This window comes from Salvelinus namaycush, chromosome 14 (genome assembly GCF_016432855.1).
Source record: "Salvelinus namaycush isolate Seneca chromosome 14, SaNama_1.0, whole genome shotgun sequence".
Taxonomy (NCBI): Eukaryota; Metazoa; Chordata; class Actinopteri; order Salmoniformes; family Salmonidae; genus Salvelinus; species Salvelinus namaycush.
The window spans coordinates 13,429,562-13,454,306 of record NC_052320.1 but is presented as its reverse complement, the minus strand read 5'-3'; the positions used below and the strand labels follow the sequence as shown (position 1 = coordinate 13,454,306).

Here is a 24,745-nt window from a genome sequence, read left to right as displayed (position 1 = left end):
TCAGTAGCCTATGGCCTCTTCTCTCTGAGGAACATGGCTTCTGGAATTCACAGTTTTCACCAGCATGGATTGCAACATACTTTCTAATTGTGCAATTGATGGAATTAAATATAGTCTAATTTCAATAATTTACTTATCAAATAAAACACAAATGGGATTGCACGTGTAAATAGTAAGATTAATTTGGAGTTATCTGATTCCATTAATAATTGTTGAAATGGGTCTGACCAGAGCCATGAATATACATGAGTCTGTGTTTGACTATCTCACAGGCTGCTGCTGTGATGTCCTTTCACATTCCATAGCTCCCAGTCCTCCTCTGGCAAAACTTCCCTGCTGCTGGCCAGCATCCTGATGACAATCTGCTCATATAGGCTAAGTTTAGGGTGCCCAGGTTAGGGGACAAAACAAAGCTCTAACAGTAAATAAGTTAGTTAAAATAGTCTAAAGTAAATGTGTTGTAAGCTATTTGATGTCTGATTGTTTTGAACATGGTAGGCTAGCTGACTGTGTTGGGAAAAAAAGATGATTCACTGCTAGTCATTTCTTCTACCAGATCATTAGTAATGAAGGGCCTTGTAACAGTATGAGTAACCTAATATCATAGAGCAGAAAATATTTGCTTCCCTTCTTCATAACATGTGTGAGCTTACTCAAAGGGCATCTACATGTTTATGGTAAGGATTTGTATTATTGATGGCAACTGGAAATGTATACGTGCATAATTGTGTCGGCTAGGCTAAATGTAAATGTGCTGCTACTGACAGCTGTTCTATAGTGGCTTGCATTTAGGTTGTTTACTCTTTGTTCGGCTACATGGCAAGTAGGCTCATAGCTTCTTAGTGGTGATTGCTTGATTAACTGAACTGGTTGCCAATTGGTTTTCCCCTTCTGCAGAACGTGCACGGGGTCCGAGGTTTGAGGAGTTGTAAAAGTGTCCAAACAGCGCAGCGTGGATTCTGGTGTTACTTTAACACTCTGCCAGTCTCTGGGTCAAGAGCGACTTCAGTCTAAGTTCGACGTGCCGCAAAATAAATTGGCAGCTGTATGATAATAAACTCTAATCCAAAGCCTCACACAGCAGCAAGCAGTTGGCTACGCGCATTTATTCACATGTCTGCGTAGTGGAATTAGGCACGATGCAGGACTCTGACGGTTCGAGCATTTTTCAGCGTTCAGAGATCAGAGAGGACTTAACTGACACTTGTAACTCCACAGAAATGCCTATTCAATGAGCATTTGATTAGATTAGATATTTTTTCTGTTTTATTTTTGTGTTTGCCTATTTACATTTCCAATGTTCTTGGATAATTTAAAACGTTTGAAAATGAAGATATTTGGAAGGTTGGACCACACTCTGGTGGGTTGAGTTTTATTTTGTAGTCTACTTTACTAATAATTGTTTCACTTTGTATAGTCTTGAGTATGTTTGTGTTATGTTGCTTTTTGGAGAGCTGACCTTTTGTGAAGTGAGGAGAGACATACTTTTAATAGGGATAGATTGTTTTTAATTTGTGTCATGACTTGATGGAGTATTGAACAGCTTATATTGGAAATGCAGTAGTTTATGGTAAACGGCAACAAATAGTCAGATCAGACTGTAACAACAAATAGTCAGATCAGACTGTAACAACAAATAGTCAGATCAGACTGTAACAACAAATAGTCAGATCAGACTGTAACAACAAATAGTCAGATCAGACTGTAACAACAAATTGTCAGATCAGACTGTAACAACAAATAGTCAGATCAGACTGTAACAACAAATTGTCAGATCAGACGGTAACAACAAACTGTCAGATCAGACTGTAACAACAAATTGTCAGATCAGACGGTAACAACAAATCGTCAGATCAGACGGTAACAACAAATCGTCAGATCAGACGGTAACAACAAATCGTCAGATCAGACGGTAACAACAAATAGTCAGATCAGACGGTAACAACAAATGGTCAGATCAGACGGTAACAACAAATGGTCAGATCAGACGGTAACAACAAATGGTCAGATCAGACGGTAACAACAAATGGTCAGATCAGACGGTAACAACAAATGGTCAGATCAGACGGTAACAACAAATGGTCAGATCAGACGGTAACAACAAATGGTCAGATCAGACGGTAACAACAAATGGTCAGATCAGACGGTAACAACAAATGGTCAGATCAGACGGTAACAACAAATGGTCAGATCAGACGGTAACAACAAATGGTCAGATCAGACGGTAACAACAAATAGTCAGATCAGACGGTAACAACAAATCGTCAGATCAGACGGTAACAACAAATTGTCAGATCAGACGGTAACAACAAATGGTCAGATCAGACGGTAACAACAAATGGTCAGATCAGACTGTAACAGCAAATTGTCAGATCAGACGGTAACAACAAATGGTCAGATCAGACTGTAACAGCAAATTGTCAGATCAGACTGTAACAGCAAATTGTACAATGCATATTTGTGCATGTCAAAAAGAGAGCTCTAGGGAGGAGAAAACATTGTATTATTTAAGTATGTGAATAGTAGTTGATGGCTGCTGCTGTGCTCAGTGCTGCTGATACCATTATGAAACTCAGCTGATCACAGTGGGTCTGATGGGATCTGACTGAGTGCACTGTCACTGGCATTCCTTTATCTAGGTCAATGTTGGAGCTATTTTAAATCATCCTAAAAGAAAGGCAGTACAATCCTCCAGTCAATCCTTCACTGTTTATTGCTTTTCATTAGAGAACTCATTATTCGAATGGAGCTTGACCACGCTGGGAACATTGTGTTCCAGTCTCTTCAATAGGCTGTTTGTGTATTTGTCATGAAAAAGAAAACCAAATTCAATTGAAGCTAAATCAATGTTCTGTACCTATACACCAGGGGTGCATTCATTACGCAGATTCTGTTGCAAAACATTTTGCAATGAAAACAAGAGTTTCTATTGTACAAATTCAGGTAGGTCCCTCCCCGTTTCGTTCCTTTTTCTCTGTTTGCTTGCGCTGTTGGTTTCCGTTGCAAGACGTAATGAATACACCCCAGTCCATGGGTGAATGTCACGGACAAAGTCTCAGGACATCTAATGATTCTAATCTAATACTTAGATTCTTTCTTAACATTCCTCCCTTAAAGGAGCACCATATGAACTCTTTCATCAAGCCTATATTCACTAATGAGACAATGGTGTCTTGGCAAATGAAGCTTCACCACTGTGATGTAATGTGGTTTTAATGGGCCGTACAAAATATGCACCAAAATAGTTATCAAGCTAAAGGCATCAATAGGTCTGTTGGAGTACACTTTTGTCTGTGTTGTGAGACATGCCTTTACCATATCTCTACAATGATTATCTCATTTAGCATGCAGGCTCAAATCAGGTTTTACCCAGCGTCTTTAACAGGAACCACGCTTTCCCTCCTGAAAGTGGGGGGGACCATGTACAAAAGGTCCTGTCATTTCTAAACGGTTAATCCAATATGTATGAAAATCCCCTCAAATTAAAGCTGACAGTCTGCACTTCACCCTCATTGTCATTGTATCCTTTCAAACTCAAAGTGCTAGAGTACAGAACCGAAATAACAAAAAAATGGTCACTGTCTAATGAATTATGGTGCTCACTGTATTTACCTCAGATTACACAGATCCACAAAGAATTCGAAAACAAACCCGATTTTGATAAACTCCCATATCTACTGGGTGAAATACCACAGTGTGCCATCACAGCAGCAAGATTTGTGACCTGTTGCCACAAGAAAAGGGCAACCAGTGAAGAACAAACACCATTGTAAATACAACCCATATTTATGTTTATTTATTTTCCCTTTTGTACTTTAACCATTTGCACGTTGTTACAACACTGTATATAGACATAATATGACATTTGAAATGTCTTTATACTTTAGGAACTTTTGTGAGTGTAATGTTTACTGTTCATTTTTATTGTTTATTTCACTTTTGTATATTATCTACTTCACTTGCTTTGGCAATGTTAACATATGTTCCCATGCCAATAAAGCGCCTTGAATTGAATTGAGTGGGGAGAGGTTTACGGATATGGATGTTGACTTGTTAAAATCCATCAATGAAAGACTTGCCAAACTTGATATCTTGGATATACTACGAGAGGACATCAATGCATTATGTGCCCATCTAGAATTCAGCCAATGTCAGATTGATGATCTAAGGAAAGAGAACATGGAGCTGAAAGGTACTGTAGACTCTATTCATGGCAAGGTGGAGGTGGTGCAAAGGGAGAACAAACAACTTTAAAAAAACTTTCCTTGATGTACGGTGTCGATCAATGCGGGACAATCTTTTCAGGGATACCGGAGAATGACAACAGCAGACACTGTTCAAGACTTTATGTCAACTCACCTGAAACTGCCCACTGGTGTCGTGTGTAATGTCACTTTCTCCAGAGTCCATAGAATGGGTAAGGCCTCTGGGAATAGGACACGGGCTATTATTGCATGTTTTGAATATTTTAAGCAAAAGGAAATGGCAAAGAGCAGGTGCAGAGATATCAGAAACCCTGATTTTGGAATGAATGATCACTTCCCCACGGAGATCAATGACAGGAGAAAAAAGCTGTATCCCATCATGAAGGAAAAGCATTGCCTGAATAAACAAGTCTGATTGGTGAAGGATACATTTTACCTCAACAGGCAACTGTATCTGGACTCTAGAGTAACTCCCTGGCTATTTTAATCCAACTGTATCGGGACTAGAGTAACTCCCTGGCTATTTTAATCCAACTGTATCAGGACTAGAGTAACTCCCTGGCTATTTTAATCCAACTGTATCGGGACTAGAGTAACTCCCTGGCTATTTTAATCCAACTGTATCGGGACTAGAGTAACTCCCTGGCTATTTTAATCCAACTGTATCGGGACTAGAGTAACTCCCTGGCTATTTTAATCCAACTGTATCGGGACTAGAGTAACTCCCTGGCTATTTTAATCCAACTGTATCAGGACTAGAGTAACTCCCTGGCTATTTTAATCCAACTGTATCAGGACTAGAGTAACTCCCTGGCTATTTTAATCCAACTGTATCAGGACTAGAGTAACTCCCCGGCTATTTTAATCCAACTGTATCAGGACTAGAGTAACTCCCCGGCTATTTTAATCCAACTGTATCAGGACTCTAGAGTAACTCCCTGGCTATTTTAATCCAACTGTATCAGGACTAGAGTAGCTCCCTGGCTATTTTAATCCAACTGTATCAGGACTAGAGTAACTCCCTGGCTATTTTAATCCAACTGTATCAGGACTAGAGTAACTCCCTGGCTATTTTAATCCAACTGTATCAGGACTAGAGTAACTCCCTGGCTATTTTAATCCAACTGTATCAGGACTAGAGTAACTCCCTGGCTATTTTAATCCAACTGTATCAGGACTAGAGTAACTCCCTGGCTATTTTAATCCAACTGTATCAGGACTAGAGTAACTCCCTGACTATTTTAATCCAACTGTATCAGGACTAGAGTAACTCCCTGGCTATTTTAATCCAACTGTATCAGGACTAGAGTAACTCCCTGGCTATTTTAATCCAACTGTATCAGGACTAGAGTAACTCCCTGGCTATTTTAATCCAACTGTATCAGGACTAGAGTAACTCCCTGACTATTTTAATCCAACTGTATCAGGACTAGAGTAACTCCCTGACTATTTTAATCCAACTGTATCAGGACTAGAGTAACTCCCTGGCTATTTTAATCCAACTGTATCAGGACTAGAGTAACTCCCTGGCTATTTTAATCCACTGTATCGGGATTCTAGAGTAACTCCCTGGCTATTTTAATCCAACTGTATCAGGACTAGAGTAACTCCCTGGCTATTTTAATCCAACTGTATCAGGACTAGAGTAACTCCCTGGCTATTTTAATCCAACTGTATCAGGACTAGAGTAACTCCCTGGCTATTTTAATCCAACTGTATCAGGACTAGAGTAACTCCCTGGCTATTTTAATCCAACTGTATCAGGACTAGAGTAACTCCCTGGCTATTTTAATCCACTGTATCGGGATTCTAGAGTAACTCCCTGGCTATTTTAATCCAACTGTATCAGGACTAGAGTAACTCCCTGGCTATTTTAATCCAACTGTATCAGGACTAGAGTAACTCCCCGGCTATTTTAATCCAACTGTATCAGGACTCTAGAGTAACTCCCTGGCTATTTTAATCCAACTGTATCAGGACTAGAGTAGCTCCCTGGCTATTTTAATCCAACTGTATCAGGACTAGAGTAACTCCCTGGCTATTTTAATCCAACTGTATCAGGACTAGAGTAACTCCCTGGCTATTTTAATCCAACTGTATCAGGACTAGAGTAACTCCCTGGCTATTTTAATCCAACTGTATCAGGACTAGAGTAACTCCCTGACTATTTTAATCCAACTGTATCAGGACTAGAGTAACTCCCTGGCTATTTTAATCCAACTGTATCAGGACTAGAGTAACTCCCTGGCTATTTTAATCCAACTGTATCAGGACTAGAGTAACTCCCTGGCTATTTTAATCCAACTGTATCAGGACTAGAGTAACTCCCTGACTATTTTAATCCAACTGTATCAGGACTAGAGTAACTCCCTGACTATTTTAATCCAACTGTATCAGGACTAGAGTAACTCCCTGGCTATTTTAATCCAACTGTATCAGGACTAGAGTAACTCCCTGGCTATTTTAATCCACTGTATCGGGATTCTAGAGTAACTCCCTGGCTATTTTAATCCAACTGTATCGGGACTCTAGAGTAACTCCCTGGCTATTTTAATCCAACTGTATCAGGACTAGAGTAACTCCCTGGCTATTTTAATCCAACTGTATCAGGACTAGAGTAACTCCCTGGCTATTTTAATCCAACTGTATCGGGACTCTAGAGTAACTCCCTGGCTATTTTAATCCAACTGTATCAGGACTCTAGAGTAACTCCCTGACTATTTTAATCCAACTGTATCAGGACTAGAGTAACTCCCTGGCTATTTTAATCCAACTGTATCAGGACTAGAGTAACTCCCTGGCTATTTTAATCCAACTGTATCAGGACTAGAGTAGCTCCCTAGCTATTTTAATCCAGCTATATCAGGACTAGAGTAACTCCCTGGCTATTTTAATCCAACTGTATCGGGACTAGAGTAGCTCCCTGGCTATTTTAATCCAGCTATATCAGGACTAGAGTAACTCCCTGGCTATTTTAATCCAACTGTATCAGGACTCTAGAGTAACTCCCTGACTATTTTAATCCAACTGTATCAGGACTAGAGTAACTCCCTGGCTATTTTAATCCAAATGTATCAGGACGAGAGTAACTCCCTGGCTATTTTAATCCAATGTTAAAATCTGAGTTTGTGTGTCGTAGTAACTTCAACTATAATGAATACATGCTCTATTGATCTCCACTTGATAAGGAAAGGGCTGCATATGGCTCAGGTTAATGTATGTAGCCTTCCTAACAAAATACATGAGGTTTTTAACTTGGTCAACATAAATAATATTCATATTTTAGCTTTGATAAACATTCATGGATATAGTCTACTTAAACTGCATGCATGATCAGAAGGATAGCTAAATATTTACCGGGAAAGATTCTTAAGCAAACAACCCAAGTGTTAATTGGGAGTCAGCTGAACTACTGTTCTGTGGTCAAACAACCCAATCATTAATTAAGTCAGATGAACTACTGTTCTGTGGTCTGGGAAATGATTCAGCATGCGAAATTAGGAGGCTGCAGATTGAACAGAACAAAGCAGCAAGGATTGTTTTAAGGTGGAGATATGGTTCTTCTGTTGTAGTCATGCACAATGCTCTTGGCTGGTCATCAATCAACAAGATAATAAAAAAAACATGCTCATTTTTTCCCACAATGTATACGATTTAAAACGGCCAAACTATATTCACAACAGTATTCCATTGGTAAGAGACAAACATTGAGTAAATACTAGGAATAGATAGTCCACCATCTATCCAGACAGAAATGAAAAATAGGCAAAATAACATGTTGATTTAGAGCAATAAAGAAATGTAATAATTTATCTGAGCAAACCAGAAACCTTACAATATATTAATTCAAACAATACTTTAGAACCATTTAAATATAATAAATTGGAAGGTTGTGCGGGACTGTGGTAGATAAAGGATTCAATCTGTCTTTTCAGACCGTTAAGACTATTAATCTGGTCAATATGTCAGTGTATTATGTCTGTTTGTAACAGTGTGTTATATGTTAAAATGTGATCATATTATAAATTGTATCTTCATGTTTAAGGACTCTTGGAAGATTAGTTCAAATGAGGACTAAAAGAGATCCTAATAAAATCCAATAACATTTCTAGAATGATTATCTCTAGAATGATGCACGTCATAGCTGCTGCTCTCTAAATTGAACCAAGTTTAACCAGGTTTGATTAGGGTATAGTGATTCAGGTTAGACTAGAGAACTGACAGCACCAGGACACTGATTTAGCTGTCTTTATTTGTTCAAGGAGGGCAGTGTTCGGTGTAAATGAAGACACTGTGAAAAATTTATTGGGTTATAAACGTTTTCTTGAGTCAGAAGATGGTTACGCAATCGTTTGCGTCACAGTTGACATTTCAAATGTGAGTTCCTTAAGGGCACAGCGAATCACTCTGTGAGGATGCAGGCGTGCTTTTCACATCACATACATGTGCACACACTTGATTGTGTTTACATGACTGGCCATTTATGCATCTTGCAAGGAAGGCTTACAGTATATCCTGATTTGATGTGATCAACTCAAATTGTATTTGTCACATGCTTCGTAAACAACAGGTGTAGACTAACAGTTAAATGCTTACTAACGGGCCCTTCTCAATAATACAGAGAGAAGGAAAATAGAGAAATAATAGAAAAATAGTAGCACAAGGAATAAATAATAAATACACAACGATTAACGATAACCTGGCTATATACACAGAGTACCAGTAACGAGTCAACGTGCAGGGGTACGAGGTAATTGAGGTAGATTGTCATATACACTGAACAAAAATAAACACATGTAACAATTTCAAAGATTTTACTGAGTTACAGTTCATATAAGGAAATCAGTGAACTAAAATTAATTTATTAGGTCCTAATCTATGGATTTCACATGAATACAGGGAATACAGATATGCATCTACTTGTCACAGAGATACCTTTAAAAAAAGTTAGTGGCGTGGATCAGTGTCTGGTGTGACCACAATTTCCCTCATGCAGCGTGACACATCTCCTTCCCATAGAGTTGATCAGGCTTTTGATTGTGTCCTGTGGAATGTTGTCCCACTCCTCTTCAATGGCTGTGCGAAGTTGCTGGATATTGACAGGAACTGGAAGACGCTGTTGTACAGATCGATCCAGAGCATCCCAACATGCTCAATTGGTCACATGTCTGTTGAGTATGCAGGCCATGGAAGAACTGGAACATTTTTAGCTTCCAGGAATTGTGTACAGATCCTTGTAACATGTGGCCGTGCATTATCATGTTGACACACGAGGTGATGGCAGCAGATGAATGGCACGACAATGGGCCTCAGGATCTCGTCACGGTATCTCTGTCCATAAAAATTGCCATTGATAAAATGGAATTGTGTCCGTTGTCCGTAGCTTATGCCTGCCCATACCATAACCCCACCGCCACCATGGGGCACTCTAGTCAAAACGGTGTCATCAGCAAACTGCTTGTCCACACGGTGCCATACACGTGGTCTGCGGTTGTGAGGCCGGTTGGACGTATTCTCTAAAATGACTTTGGAGGCAGCTTATGGTTGAAAAATTAACATAAAATTATCTGGCAAAAGCTCTTGTGGACATTCCTGCAGTCATCATGCCAATTGCACGCTCCCTCAAAACTTGAAACATCTGTGGCAGTGTGACAAAACTGCACATTTTAGTGGCCTTTTATTGTCCCCAGCACAAGGTGCACCTGTGTAATGATAATGCTGTTTAATCAGCTTCTTGATATGCCACACCTGTCAGGTGGATGGATTGTTCTTGGCAAAGGAGAAATGCTCACTAACAGGTATGTAAACACATTTGTGCACAAAATTTGAGAGAAATAAGGTTTTTGTACATATGGAAAATTTCAGGGATTTTTGATTTCAGCTCATGAAAAATGAGACCAACACTTCACATGTTGCATTTATATTCTTGTCCAGTGTAGTTCAAGAAAGAGAATCTCCAGTCACTGTCACGCTCCTCCTATATGTCCCATCACTGACTGTCTCTTCTTCCTATGGTTAGTGGTAGCATGAACAACAGGGTTAACTTCACTCTCTCTTCTCTGACAGGACTTCTCATATGACGACTCGAAGGCAGAGTTGTTCAACGTGGACGCGCCCAATGGCGTGGTGATGGAGGGGTACCTGTTTAAGAGAGCCAGCAACGCCTTTAAGACTTGGAACAGGTAAGTAGACAAGTAGACAACTGATCAGTAACTCTCCATAAGCCAGGTACACTCTGGCGCTGAAGCATACTATATTAGTGTATTGTGGTCAAAGCATTTTGATTTTAATTCTATCTTGACAATGGTATGTTTTGTGGATTTTCTGTAGACATACCATAGATAGCGAACTAAATAAATACTTGTCCCAGATTATTTCAGTAAGTAGTCTATTCCCTAGGAAACCATACTTGGCCATACTTGCTAGCATTGACTTCACGTCCTGAGGAATAGTTTACTGCCTGTGGAAACACTCAATCCATTAGAACACCAGGCTATTTCTCCCCGTAGGTGGTTCTCCCACTGATGCTCTCTACTAGGGCGTTACAATGTATTACTCCATTTGTCTTGTTTCCTGACAGTGCAGCCCTCTAAAGAGGTTAGATGTGAGCCAAACCACACGTGTTGGGAATTACTCTCTGCTATATAGTGCAGCTCAAGGGAAAGGAAGAGCTCATTCACATGCGCTTTTACTCATCCCAACCACTGTGGTGTCTAGAGAGTAGAGAGTGACATTATTTCAACTCGGCAGGTCAGCACCTTCTAATGGAAGAAGGATATCCATTTAACATGCATGTTTTATTCATTTTTCTCTCTCTCTCTCAGGCGGTGGTTCTCCATCCAGAACAGTCAGCTGGTCTATCAGAAGAAGCTGAAGGCAAGTCCACATATCCACTAGCTACCATCTTAGTCTGGGTCCCTTGGGGGGGGGGGGGGTAAGAGGTTACGTGCAACTTTAATGGGGTATAGAGCTACTCTGAAAGTCACTGTGATCTATATTGGCGAAATACAACACTCCCTCTGTCAACACTGACTGCATTAGGGCAGAGGACTGTTATAGGATAGCTTATTACTCCTCAGTCCTGTCCCAAAAGACTCTTCCTACGCCCTCATATAGACCCTCACATCAATCCATAGTGGGATATAGAAAGTGAGCGTCAGTGTACCCGTATGAGCTTCAGCACATTGGATTAAATAGGAAAAGGTGGTCAACTGAGGGACTTTGAAATCCAATCAACACATCTCACACAAGGACACAGTGGGCATAATGTTGGTATGATGAATAATCCAACTGATTGACTGACCGGGCCTTTTTCACTGTTACTGACCAATAGGATTCCCTGACGGTGGTGGTGGAGGACCTCAGGCTGTGCTCTGTCAAGCCCTGTGAGGACATTGAGAGGAGGTTCTGCTTCGAGGTTGTCTCCCCCAACAAGTATGTTCTTCTTAGTGCCCTTATATTATGTAATTAACTAAATAAATTCACCTTTGTTCCAAGGAATTTTCCTTACAGTTAAATTGATGTAAATCCCTTTAGGTAAAATCTTAAGAAAATGGCCAATAATATGTCAAATAAAGTGTTCTCCTTCTTCTAAGAGGGCAAGGGGCTATAGTTTTGTACTGTTGAGAGACTGTGTGCAGTAATATGGGGTTGTCTTTCCATTCTACAGGAGCTGTATGCTGCAGGCGGAGTCAGAGAAGCTTCGGCTAGCCTGGATCCAAGCAGTGCAGGCCAGCATTGCCTCAGCATACAGGGAGAGCCCAGACTACCACTACATCGAGGTCAGTTGGTCCATCTAGCTTCAGACCTAACTGTCAAACAAATGCTAATATTCTCTTACCTTTTCTTTAATCTAGACATCTTTTACATCATGACAGATGTCATTTATAAGCTTATACGTTTGCATGAAGGGATACAGTTATCACCTGTGAGATAAATCAAGACTGTCATGCCTCAGAGAATGATGCTTGCCTCTCTTAGTTTACCATGTCTGTCTTCCCACCAATAGTGTCTGGATAGGACAGCCTCACCTTCCGTCAGCAGTATTGACTCGGCCAGCGAGCCTCGGGAACGCAGTGTCAGGGGGGAGACCATCCTGCATCGTATACAGTGTCTCCCGGGCAATGAGTATTGCTGTGACTGTGGCCAGGCCGACCCGCACTGGGCCTCCATCAACCTGGGCATCCTGCTCTGCATCGAATGCTCCGGCATCCACAGGTAAGGTCTGCCTCTATGGAGGGCATTCTGCTCTGGCATCCATAGATACTGTCTGTATCTGTAAAGCCTAGTCTCATGAGCCATACCCAAAGTCTCATGCTTAGCTTGTCTTTAAGAGAGTACATAAAGGCATACTTCACTGGCTAGACATAGGCTACTGTATTATGGACCATGGACTATCCTAAAGCATTTGTGGTTGTAAACCAGTGGAGGATGTAGTAGCAGATAGTTGCACTACCACAGGGTGACTGAGGGGTCATTGCGACTCTGTGTTCTAGAACATGTGCCAGTCTCTTGGATCTGAGAATATGAGAGTGCCAATGGCCTAAAGGGTGTCTTAGCTTAACACCGCTTATTGGATCAGGCTGTGTTTGATTGGGAGAGCTCATTGCGTGAGTAAACAGGATGGGAGTTAGATGATAAGCACCGCATAACTGAGACACTTATGTTTATAAACTAGAATGGCATCCCTTTAATCGTGAAAGTACGTAATTGTTGAACCACACCCGATTAGCAATCAGGCCGAAGCAAGATAAAGATTCCTATTTCTAATGTCCTTAATACCATAGCTCTAGGGTTCACTCCAGCCCTGCATACATTGTAGCTGCAACACACTAGCATTAGGCTCGATGGGAAAGTTTTCCTCGTTTCAGCAGTTGGTGGTGTTGACTGTTTACTGCAGAGATGCAGCAAAGATCAATGCTATCAGTATGTAATCACCGCCTCCTCTGGACCATCTGTTAAATATTCATGATCTGTTTCTGTCAGATAGCCTGTCTTCTTCTAGTGGTGAGATGAGATCACATGAGGCTTCCCATTAGCAGGAGGAGGACTACACAGAGACTGTCTCGCAGTCTTTTTTTTTGGGCATGCCGCACTGCAGTTTTGTTTTGTTGGTGGAGTGGTGATTTGCATGACATTGAGGGCAGCTACTCTGTTTCCCTGGGGATAACGCCTGAGTGATTTGAAACCCATTTTGCAGCTATTCATCCCATGTCACAGTATAAGACAACTTGAAACAGAACTGTCATGGAGCTTCCAGGGGAGCCTGTTACGAACAGGCAATTTTGCCTGTTACGTCTGCCTTAATGTTATTACAAGCAAAGCAAGGAAACAATATGGGCCTAGTGTTGTCAACAACACTAACTTAAAATGCATTCTACCCAGTAATAATTCCAGCCATGGAACTTGAATACATACGTGATTCAAATGCCAACGCTTGAGGACTTTCCAAATGTCACTTCTCATGTGTCTCTGTTACAGGAGTTTGGGGGTTCACTGCTCCAAGGTGCGTTCTCTAATGTTGGACTCATGGGAACCTGAGTTACTAAAGCTGATGTGCGAGCTGGGAAACAGTGTCATCAACCACATCTATGAGGGAGCATGTGAGGCACAGGGCCTGAAGAAACCAGGGCCCTCAAGTTCCAGGTAAGGACTGCTACACACACAGCATTTAAATGCCTCTACCTGGTTTCACCTGTGAATATCCCGATTACCCACTAAAGGAGACTGGGATCTAGTCATTTTCATTAGGCTGGGAATGTCCTCACTGGTACAGTATATAACACTGAATGTGTATTTCCTATTATCCCTTCTAGGCAGGAGAAGGAGGCGTGGATCAAATCAAAGTATGTGGAGAAGAAGTTCCTGAAGAAATTGGGGGCCACAGAGGTGCTTGTGAACGGCGGGCGGAAGACGGAGCGCCGGTGGAGTGTGAAGAAGTGGCAGAGACATAACAGCGCCACCACAGTGCCTAAGACCCGACGGAAATACCGTCAGGAGCCGGGCAGCGCCTCCCCTGCCACCCTCTTCTCAGGTACCTGTTGGTCATTTTCTTCAACAGATGATCAGGTCTATATAATTATCAAACATATATATATATATTGGTAGTAGAAAGGAAACACAGACTTTTTGTTTAAGTATTACAATTCTCCTTTAGTAATACAATTGTAGGCAGAAGTTGGTACAGAGTACAGTATATGATAGTTCTGCAAAATGTCTAAGACATGTAACTCATATAGCCTCCCCAGTCCTCCTTGTGTAAGTTTCCCTGGCAACAACATTTTAATAAATCTAAACACCCCCTGACAGCAGCAACCATCTTGTCAGCAATTAAAATCTCAGAAGTGGGTTTGGCCGAAACTTGACCTTTCATCACAAGTATAGGGTCATAACAAGGTAAACGAGTCTAAGCATCTTCTGACAGGTGGCTGTTTTCATCAGGCATGCGGCAGCCTTGTGTTCTCAGAAAAACAATCATATTCTCAGAACCTCAGATAGGAGGAGTATGAGCGTAGGCGGTTTCTGCCTTCTGATAGTGTCAGAAGGGCACAACACTAAAAACAGGTGTTAACACACACACAGAGGTCTCCTAAGAGACCTTACAGTTTATCATAACACAATTTATTAACCCTTTAAAAGGTATGAGGCCTTGGTTTAACCCCTTCATACCCTAATAGCTCTCCTGGCACTAGAGGAAGGATACCTTCCTCATTTTCTCTTTGTATCCATATTCCTAATAGTGCTAAACAAAAAAGTTGACAATGACAACCCAGTACATTTAAACATTCCCTCATTGTGCTTTACAGCCGCTTCAGCTCTAGAGAGAAAGTTCCGACGAGAGTCACTGTTTTGTCCAGACGAGCTGGACAATCTGTTCTCTTACTTCGACACAGGATCTGGACCTCGTAGTAAGTTACCTACCCATCTAATATACAGACACTACACTCTAAACCACAGAGATACTTGAATCCTTTATGTGGTGTGCAAAGTGAAATAGCTAGAAGCAAGTGACTAACGTGTCCCTGGCTTGGCTCCTTTTGGCCCTGCAGGTCTGAGCAGTGACAGTGGCCTGGGCGGCAGTACAGACGGCAGCACAGATATCCTGGTGTTCGGCTCAGTGGTGGACAGTGTCACAGAGGAGGGTAAGAAGAAAAATACATACCTGTAAAGGATGGGATGGAAAATTAAATGTACAACATAGGTTCAGCCATCATATTTAGTATTAAAATGCAATTTTCAGAAAACCTGATAATTGATCTCAGTCATCCTTATTTGCCCTTGAGGGCATAAATGAAGTTGTATTGATTATTGAATCCTAGTTGTAACTCTGCTGCTTCTCTCTCTGCAGAGTGTGAGGTGTCGGAGGACTCTAGCGGAGAGGCTGAGATGGAGCCAGAGCCCGAGACCCAGTCGGACCCAGAGGATGGGCGTGAGCTCCACCCTGGGGCGCTGCTCTACAAGGCCTCCCAAGCACGCAACCTGCCCGTCATGGCTGAGGCGCTGGCCCACGGGGCTGACATCAACTCCGTCAACGATGAGGATGATGGCAAGAGCCCACTCATACAGGCTGTGTTTGGGGTGAGTCATTGTAATGAAAGGCAGGTGTGTTCTTGGCACACTGGCAAAGGCAGTTCCAGTCATTCACAATAAATTACATGGATGCATTATGTTGAAACATCAATGTATACATCTATCCATACAGTATGTCTATGCATGATTACAATATTTTCTCACATTGTATTGTGCTTTATTTGGCAACATGGAGAGAGCCTCAGAACCTTTGTGTTCCATTCCAGGGCTCCTTGATAGCCTGCGAGTTCCTGCTCCAGAATGCAGCTGACGTCAACCAAAGAGACGCAAGGGGGAGGGGGCCACTACACCACGCCACATATCTGGGACACACAGGGTGAGTAGTGCCAAGGCATAACGCTTCCCTCTTCCTTACTATTGTCAATGTCTTGTTTTGAGCCACAAGTGAACATTTCCATGGACAATGGTGTAGCATGCAAAGCTGATTATTGTTCAGTTATTTTTTACATTGTTCCTCGGGTTAGATAGCATACAAGACAAAGATGCTGAGTACAGGTTTGCTGATGCATGTTTACGTCTGATCTGTCTCCATGCTGCCCTCTACAGGCAGGTGTGTTTGTTCCTGAAGAGAGGAGCCACGCAGAACGACGGGGACGAGGGTGGACAGGACCCTCTGAGTATCGCTGTGCAGGCAGCCAACGCAGATATCGTCACCTTGTGAGTTTGTGGGACACAACACCCTGTCCCTCAACTTACTCAGCTTCAACTACACACGATCCTTTAAAATACATATTATGACCAGAGGTTAGCATGGTAATCTACTGTAGCTCCTCACCTCTGGGAAGTTTGAGTGAATCCATCTAACAGTTTGTGTCCGATCCCTCCTTCCCTCCTCTCCCCCTTCCCTTTCTTCCCAAAGGTTGAGACTGGCCAGGATGAATGAGGAGATGCGGGAGTCAGAGGGACCGTTCGGCCAACCAGGTCAATACCCCACCAGCAGCCCCACAGAACAGCAATATAAGAAATGCATACAAGAGTTTATCTGTCTCCACATAGCTGAGTGCTAGAAGTCAATCACAATACCTAATCCTGGTCCAATGAATCAAGCTTTCCCTTCAGATGATGGTTGGATGGGAAGCCAATAGTATACCAGGACTGTGGCAGCCCTGTGTGGAATCTTGTACAGGAAGGAACGTTGTCTAAAACACACCTTTCTTTGTCAGATTCCCCACAGGCTGCTGTCGGTGTTCTAGCCAGTACTCTGGCTAACTAACGTTGTTCAAACGAGGTGGCACCAGAATATACCAACTACAATTCCCTCAGGCTCATCAACGTATAGGATGTCAGTATTATTAACTCTGTCATGATGTCAAACTGTACAGTTGACTTCATGGCTAAATTTGCTCAGAGTTAGATCATTTGTCACAAATGGTTAGGGACCAAGTTTTTAATACGACTTCATAAGTTCATTTAAATCATCTTTACTATACCATCTGTATCCTACTTATACCCATGTCAAGCCAAGTTAATTCAGCTGCTCTTTATTTATTTGGAGAGGTGTTTGCTTGTGGTCTTCAAGGTAGGGTGGTGTGCTCCTAACTAAAGACCAGATCTGGCCAATATGTTGCACATTACAGTGCATTCGGAAAGTATTAAAGTATTTTCCCCCCCTCATCAGTCTACACACAATACCCCATAATGACAAAGCAAAAACAGGTTATTTGAATTCTTTGCAAATGTATAAAGAAATTAATGGAAATATCACATTTACATAAATATTCAGAACTTTTACTCAGTACTTTGTTGAAGCACCTTTGGCAGCGATTACAGCCTTCAGTCTTATTGGGTATGACGCTACAAGCTTGGTACACCTGTATTTGGGGAGTTTTTCCCATTCTTCTCTGCTGATCCTCTTAAGCTCTGTCAGGTTGGATGGGGAGCGTCGCTTTACAGCTATTTTCAGGTCTCTCTAGACATGTTTGATCGGGTTCAAGTCTGGGCTCTGACTGGGCCACTCAAGGACATTCAGAGACTTGTCCCGAAGCCACTCCTGCGTTGTCTTAGCTGCTTAGGGTTGTTGTCTTGTTTAGGGTCGTTGTCCTGTTTGAAGGTGAACCTTCACCCCAGTCTGAAGTCCTGAGCGCTCTGGAGCATCAAGGTTTTCATCAAGGATCTCTCTGTACTTTGGTCTGTTCAATCTTTCCCTTGATGCTAACTAGTCTCCCAGTCCCTGCCGCTGAAAAACATCACCACAGCATGATGCTGCCACCACCATGCTTTACCGTAGGGATGGTGCCAGGTTTCCTCCAGATGTGACACTTGACATTCAGGACAAAGAGTTCAGTCTTGGTTTCATCAGACCAGAGAATCTTGTATCTCATGGTTTGAGTCTTTAGGTGCCTTTTGGCAAACTCCAAGCGGGCTGTCATGTGCCTTTCGCTGCGGAATGGCTTCCGTCTGGCCACTCTACCATAAAGGCCTGATTGGTGGAGTGCTGCAGAGATGGTTGTCCTTCTGGAAGGTTCTCAGAGCTCCACAGAGGAACTCTGTCAGAGTGACCATCAGGTTTTTGATCACCTCCCTGACCAAGGCCCTTCTCCCCCGATTGCTCAGTTTGGCTGGGCGGCCAGCTCTAGGAAGAGTCTTGGTGGTTCCAACCTTCTTCCTTTTAAGAATGATGGAGGCCACTGTGTTCTTGGGGACCTTCAAAGCTGCAGAAATGTTTTTCTACCCTTCCCCAGATCTGTGCCTCAACACAATCCTGCCTCAGAGCTCTACAGACAATTCCGTCCACCTCATGGCTTGATTTTTGCTCAACATGCAATGTCAATTGTGGGACATTTATATAGACAGGTGTGTGCCTTTCCAAATCATGTCCAATCAATTGAATTTACCACAGGTGGACTCCAATGAAGTTGTAGAAACATCTCAAGGATGGTCAATGGAAACAGGATGCACCTGAGCACAATTTCGATTCTCATAGCAAAGGGTCTGAAAACGTATGTAAATAAGGTATCTGTTTTTTATTTTTAATAAATTTGCTAACATTTCTAAAAACCTATTTTCGCTTTGTCATTGAAGTAGTGTGTGTAGATTGATGAAGGAAATAATTGATTTAATCCATTTTAGAATAAGGCTGTAAAGTAACAAAATGTGGAAAAAGACAAGGGGTCTCAATATTTTCAGAATGCACTGTAACTATCATCAACCGACCTGCTTATGTAAGAATACCAGATCAGCATATGGTAGTCTTGTCAAGGGTAGACCATGAAAACAGACATTCAACACAATCATTTTAAGGCCTGAAAGTCGTTGTCTTTGTATCTAGTCAGTTATTACAAACGTATTAATTCTGCTCCAGCTGTGTTGTGGCATGAGGTGGTTCTTTAGTACACGCATGTTGTTTTAAAAAGGGGTGATTTGAAGGGGTAACAATGAAGCTAAATAATAACTGTGATTGAGACTAGATGATATATGGATTATATGTCATAAATGTGTACTTGTCTTGATGGAGACACTTTAAAGTAAAGCTTTTACATGGATTTTAAAGCAACATTGTGCACGTTTCCTACCCATAATGATTTGAATTTATTTTTGGCATTTAAATTTACTAGTGTAGGTTTTTACCATAATTTATGAACTGCCTAGAGCAATAGTGCAATGATAATTTAAATACAGATACTCTGTATTTCTTGTATTATGTTGAACAATACGATGCAGATGGTATTTTTTTAAACTGGATATATTTAGTTAGATTTTATTTTCCTGAGCTTAGGTCACTTAACCTTTACCGTCATTTCTTCATGTCTCTTTTTGGAAAAGACAACCACAACTCACAATCTTATAATAGAAACTTTACAAACTGCAATGAGACGGACCTTTTTAATATAATATTAAAACTGACATGTATTACAGTATTTGTATATGTTTGCCAAACATTGACTTATGTTTGATGTATCATGGCTATACAATATTAGATGTGTTCTGGGTTTCTTGCTTGAATAGTGCATGGGTTGCTGTTGCCCAGGTCTTTCAAAGCCCTGTTGGTTTTGTTTACTTAATTCATCCGTGTATGTTAATATTTGATATATTGTGTAATGATAACTGTGTAATGTGCTGCCAAATCATGAGAACTGTACATAGTAAGACATTGTAAAGGTTAGATCTGTAGTCTATTGTCAAATTGAACCAGATATATTGGATAGACTACCCCATAACATACAGGCATAGTTTGACTTTGACAGGCCATTTAGAACAGGAGAGAAAGCTTGGTCTATGTAAAACTTTCTAGCTCCCCTGAATACCAAAAGAATACCCCGTTATGTAAGCACAGCCTGTGTACACACTTCACCTGCTGTGTGTACACAGTCAGAGGATGACCAGTCCTCCATGTTTACCTTGATACTGTGCAGTTGCTTACTGACCTAAGCACATGTTTACATCATGTTCCAGAGCTGAAATCATCTTGATCAGGAAATGACATTAGTTGTCCTTGCTGTAGGCTAGTAACAACTGATGTTTTTACATTGCGTTTGGGTTGCTCGAGTTTACTTCAAGCCAAAGACCACATTACGTTCTTCAAGTAATTTATGAGCAGAAAATAAGTAAGCAGTAAAAAAATATTTAACTTTCGAATATGTCTGTTAAACTATCAATTTAATTCTAGTTTTGGCTTCTACTGTGCAGTACATGACAAAAAGAGTAGTAGTAGATTATATTAGACTCAATGAAAGATCTGGGGAACAATGTTTTGACCAAAAAATTCCAATGATTTGCGTCAAGCCACTAAAGGTTTACATGTTGTACAGTACAGTGTATCGGAGTCAGTGGATTGACTAGACCCACAGGTTGACTAGGTGACTGCTATGCTGTAAATAGGCTAAACAATTATTACCACTTAAAACTGCTTGCTTGAAACATGCTAATTAAACTTTCCTGTAGTCTTCATTTTTATTTATTTTTTTACTAATTACCTCTGTACATGTTGTTTGTATATTGTTAGAGAACACGTCTCTGAGTATCTTTAACTTACACTACTGCTACCTTTATGTTAATTTTCTTTTCCTAATGTCTTCTAAAATGAGAAAATACTGTAAATAAATGGAAGATGTGACTCATTCAACACCTAACTTCTCCCGCTGCTTAGTGCTTCATTTCTTCTGTTCTTTCTATAGCACTGTTATAACACTCTCTCTGTCACTCCAACTTAACACTCCCCCTGTCACTACAACTAACTGCATTAACCTGAACTGGCAATGCACTTATGAGTCAACCACTTACGTCAAGGGTGAAGATATAACAACATACCACACATTTTCAGAGATGAGAAAACCTGTCCTTCTACATTCAACTCAGTATGGATTCAAAAAAAAATTATATGATCAGTTTGCCCCATATATATATTTTTTTACACTTGTTTCAGCGCTTTATGAAATGTTTGCAATTTGTTTGATAAATCGGTTCTCAACCGTTTATTTGAAAGGCCTGTGAATTGGCCCCTGTAGTTGCTGTGCTGCTCATTTGCCCATTGATCATAAAATACCAAATAATCATAGATACACACAGCCATAGACTGGAATGTTCTTCTTCCCTCCTTTTTTAAATTAGTCTAGCTGAGAATTTCTCGGGGTAGAAAGGAGTTTGACTGGCGGTCGCCATGGTCACCAGAAAAGTAAAGCTTGAGAATTTGGTAATAGATTGGGTGAAGCCTAGAGTCATGGTGACTAGACTGTGGTTTTGTTCCTCTGCTGATGTGTTATATAGAATCGAGTGTCTGTCATTTTTTAAATCTTTTTTTCAGGTTTTGAACAATCGATTTCATGTTTCTTCACACAAATTCCACATTATTTTATGGCAGGCCTATTGTTATTTACCAGATCAATTCAAATGCAATTCTTGTTGATAATGCTCTGTTACATTCCTATCCCTTTTCAGGAGACACTACTTACCTCGACATCTTCCGAGAGTTTTCTCACATGGCCTCCCACAACCCAGAGAAGCTGAAGCGGAGGAGTGTACATTTCAGACACTCCTTCAGGTAGCCCACGGATGGATGAGATGTCTGGGAGGTCGTACTTGAAGAGTGCAACAGTCACTTTCCTTACATCATTACAGATTTGAATAGTGTGTCTATCCACCTCATATTCAGAACCTGACTTTAGGAATCCTCTCAGATCCCCAAATTGTAAATGTTCTTCACAAATGAGAACCACTATTGCATTCTTTCAAATTGCCGTACTACAGGTACTATCTCTACTAATAATACCAATACTGACTAACACTAAATTACTCCACTCATCTTAATGGTGAAACCACTTCTGTCAACATGCACCTACAGTATATGGGAGATGCTTAGAAATGTTGCCTAAAAAAACATAGGCCTACAGGTATGGGCGACGATATCAAGAATGATTGCCACTGTTAAAAACATCTGTGAATTCTTAGATGCTGTTCATGACATGTATTACTTCTTTGACAAAAGATATTGATGCTTTCAGCAATTGGGAAGCATATTTTGTTGGAAAATGCTGTATGTTACAAATGTGTGAGATGCATATTCTGTCATCAAATCAGTCATTTGTTTTAGTAACTTTTTGTAATGTAGCCTGTACTTGCTTTATGAGGATTTGCTGGACTTGTCCTCTCCTATTAGCTGTATGACATTATTTTTAAGCGTTGTTGTTAAATGTTAACTTTAGATAAATCCAAGCACTAAACAATTTCTTATCCTGTGTTCTAGATAGATATCAGGAGTTGTTGAGAATTATGATAATTCTTCTTCTTTGTGTGCTCAGAACAGCTTGATTATTTTGTTCAATGAACCAGACTCACTATAGAAGGAATAACAGCATATTATTTACATTGCAAAATGTTTAGTTTTTTTGTGTGTAATGCATTCCCTTGGTCCATTTATTTCTTTCAAACTTGAATTAAGCAGCAATGTCTCTACACTATAGCCTATAGGCTTTCAGCTCACTTAGGATGAATGGATAGGGTTGTTTCCTTTGGATACCACCAGTTCTTTGAAATGTGTTGTAATGTCAGTATTATTTTTCAAATAAGTTTTGTTTTTATCCTGGAACTATGTGGAAGGTGATATTTGATTTCGACTATGCTGGTATAGTCTTAATATTTTGTTAAAATGTAATGTAGAATGTCTTTATATTCATATCACTATGCATTTCAATGCAGATATTGTATATAAACGCTGTAGAGGCAAAATGCTAATATCTCAAAGGAATGTCATTTTGTCTTGAATATTATTATTATTATTTTTTTTAAGAAAGTCTCTTAAAACTGACAAGTGTTCACAGCGGTTCCTTGCCTGACTAACTACAACAATTACACAAGACTGATGTGTCCATATTTCTGAAACAAATTACATTTAATATAATTTAAACTAAAATAACAACAATTGGCTGGCAGCCCTCTGGGGATGACTTGAGTTTAAGAGTCAGGAGGCGTCATAAAAGGGCAGTTTGAGATACTGATACCAGTGCTTGAGTTGTCGGGGTAGGAGCTGGAAGACGTTCTCAGTGAGGAACATCAGAGCATCTTGCATGGCTGGTTGGAGAAGCTGATTCGATGGCAGAGAGAGAACAAGGAGACAAAATTTCTCCTATAAACAATAACAGGGTTTATTTTTTCACTAATGGTCAGGCTTACACTAATAATCCACAAACAAACTCTAATACACTGATACAAGTGTTCAAAAATGAAATTTGCCATGAATCTATTCACTTCCAGAGAATTTGGAATGATTACCTTTGAGTAGGGCAACTTCTTGTGAGAGAAGTTGTGGAATTGGCCGATCTTCTGCAGGATGGTCCTGTACTCAAAGTCCCTGTCATCGGACAGTTCTGAGACATCGCTCTTCAGGATTTTGTACCTAAGAAAACATTTTAAAAGTAAACTAAAATACAACCAATGTCAACATTTACTGTATTTCACATGAACAAGTGACATAGTAGGCTACTGTACATGTTGGTAACATAGAACTGAAACTCGCCAAAATAAAAGTGCAGATTTTGGTTCCCTGAGCTCATGTTTTAGTGAGGAGAGCAGCATAGGTAGACTTGTCTCCTTCCTTGAGGCCATCAATGCATCCAGGGGAGTCTTCATTCTCTCCTCTCTGTGTCTGAACAAAACAAATGAAACATACTGAGTCTATACTGTACATTTTTTCACTTGCATTTATGTTTTGATCAAACCATTTATTTATTTGAGAGGAAAAGTCTAACATTACACAGGCCTATATTGGAATCATTACAACCACTTACATTTTCTTCTCAAACATGTCTGTCTCCATCTGATTGTTCATAGATCTCTGGATTTCGATGAACTTTGTTCTGACACGTTCCAGCATATCATGTCTGTTCTTTGGTCTGAAAAAAATATGTCAAGATTGAATATCTATATTCTACGCTCTCATGTTTCATTAATGTCTTAAACACTGGCCACTGATACTCACTTCTGAGGATCCTTCTCATATGTGGCTGTGGAAAGTAAATAGTCAATATCAGTATTTCAATCTGACTTTCAGACCCAAGTAAACCATTATATGCCGTTTATACTGAAGTGTCATTATATAGTCCTTATATATTTGTTATACTGCAAATCAAAACGACTGTGTACTAACTGTTCTCATCCAAGAGCAGGTTCAGCCAAGGAGGTAGGTCCCCAGTTTCATTCTCTACCTCCTTTAGACCTGCCTTCCTTCTGAGTCCTAACTGGACAGGCTTACAACTGCAATGTGTTAAGGTGGAATTGACCATTAAACTTTAGTTAGCAAATACATAATTAATTAGGGGTGGCAGGTAGCCTAGTGGTTAAGAGTATTGGGACAGTAACCGAAAGGTTGCTGGTGTGAATCCCTGAGCCGACTACGTAAAACCATCTGCCGATGTGCCCTTGAGCAAGGCATTTAACCCTAGTTGCTCTGGGTAAGAGCGTCTGCAAAATGAAATATGGATTTTAACCAATGTACTGTATGTGTTACATTTCTTACCCAG

At 40.6% G+C, this 24,745-nt stretch overlaps 1 protein-coding gene across 1 annotated transcript in view; it reads left to right on the top strand.

Annotated features, from left to right (window-relative positions):
• Positions 1-22,963, top strand: part of LOC120059168 (arf-GAP with coiled-coil, ANK repeat and PH domain-containing protein 3-like) — a 44,167-nt gene extending 21,204 nt beyond the window's left edge. Inside the window, exons 10-23 of the mRNA XM_039008013.1 lie at positions 10,272-10,387; positions 11,030-11,081; positions 11,539-11,639; positions 11,875-11,986; positions 12,214-12,422; positions 13,686-13,850; positions 14,021-14,238; positions 15,011-15,112; positions 15,245-15,346; positions 15,553-15,782; positions 16,001-16,110; positions 16,341-16,451; positions 16,654-16,715; positions 21,669-22,963. Coding sequence (XP_038863941.1) covers positions 10,272-10,387; positions 11,030-11,081; positions 11,539-11,639; positions 11,875-11,986; positions 12,214-12,422; positions 13,686-13,850; positions 14,021-14,238; positions 15,011-15,112; positions 15,245-15,346; positions 15,553-15,782; positions 16,001-16,110; positions 16,341-16,451; positions 16,654-16,715; positions 21,669-21,775 — 1,797 coding nt within the window. The 3' untranslated portion in view covers positions 21,776-22,963. The remainder of the gene's footprint in view (positions 1-10,271; positions 10,388-11,029; positions 11,082-11,538; positions 11,640-11,874; positions 11,987-12,213; positions 12,423-13,685; positions 13,851-14,020; positions 14,239-15,010; positions 15,113-15,244; positions 15,347-15,552; positions 15,783-16,000; positions 16,111-16,340; positions 16,452-16,653; positions 16,716-21,668) is intronic.
• Positions 22,964-24,745: the final 1,782 nt, after the last annotated feature.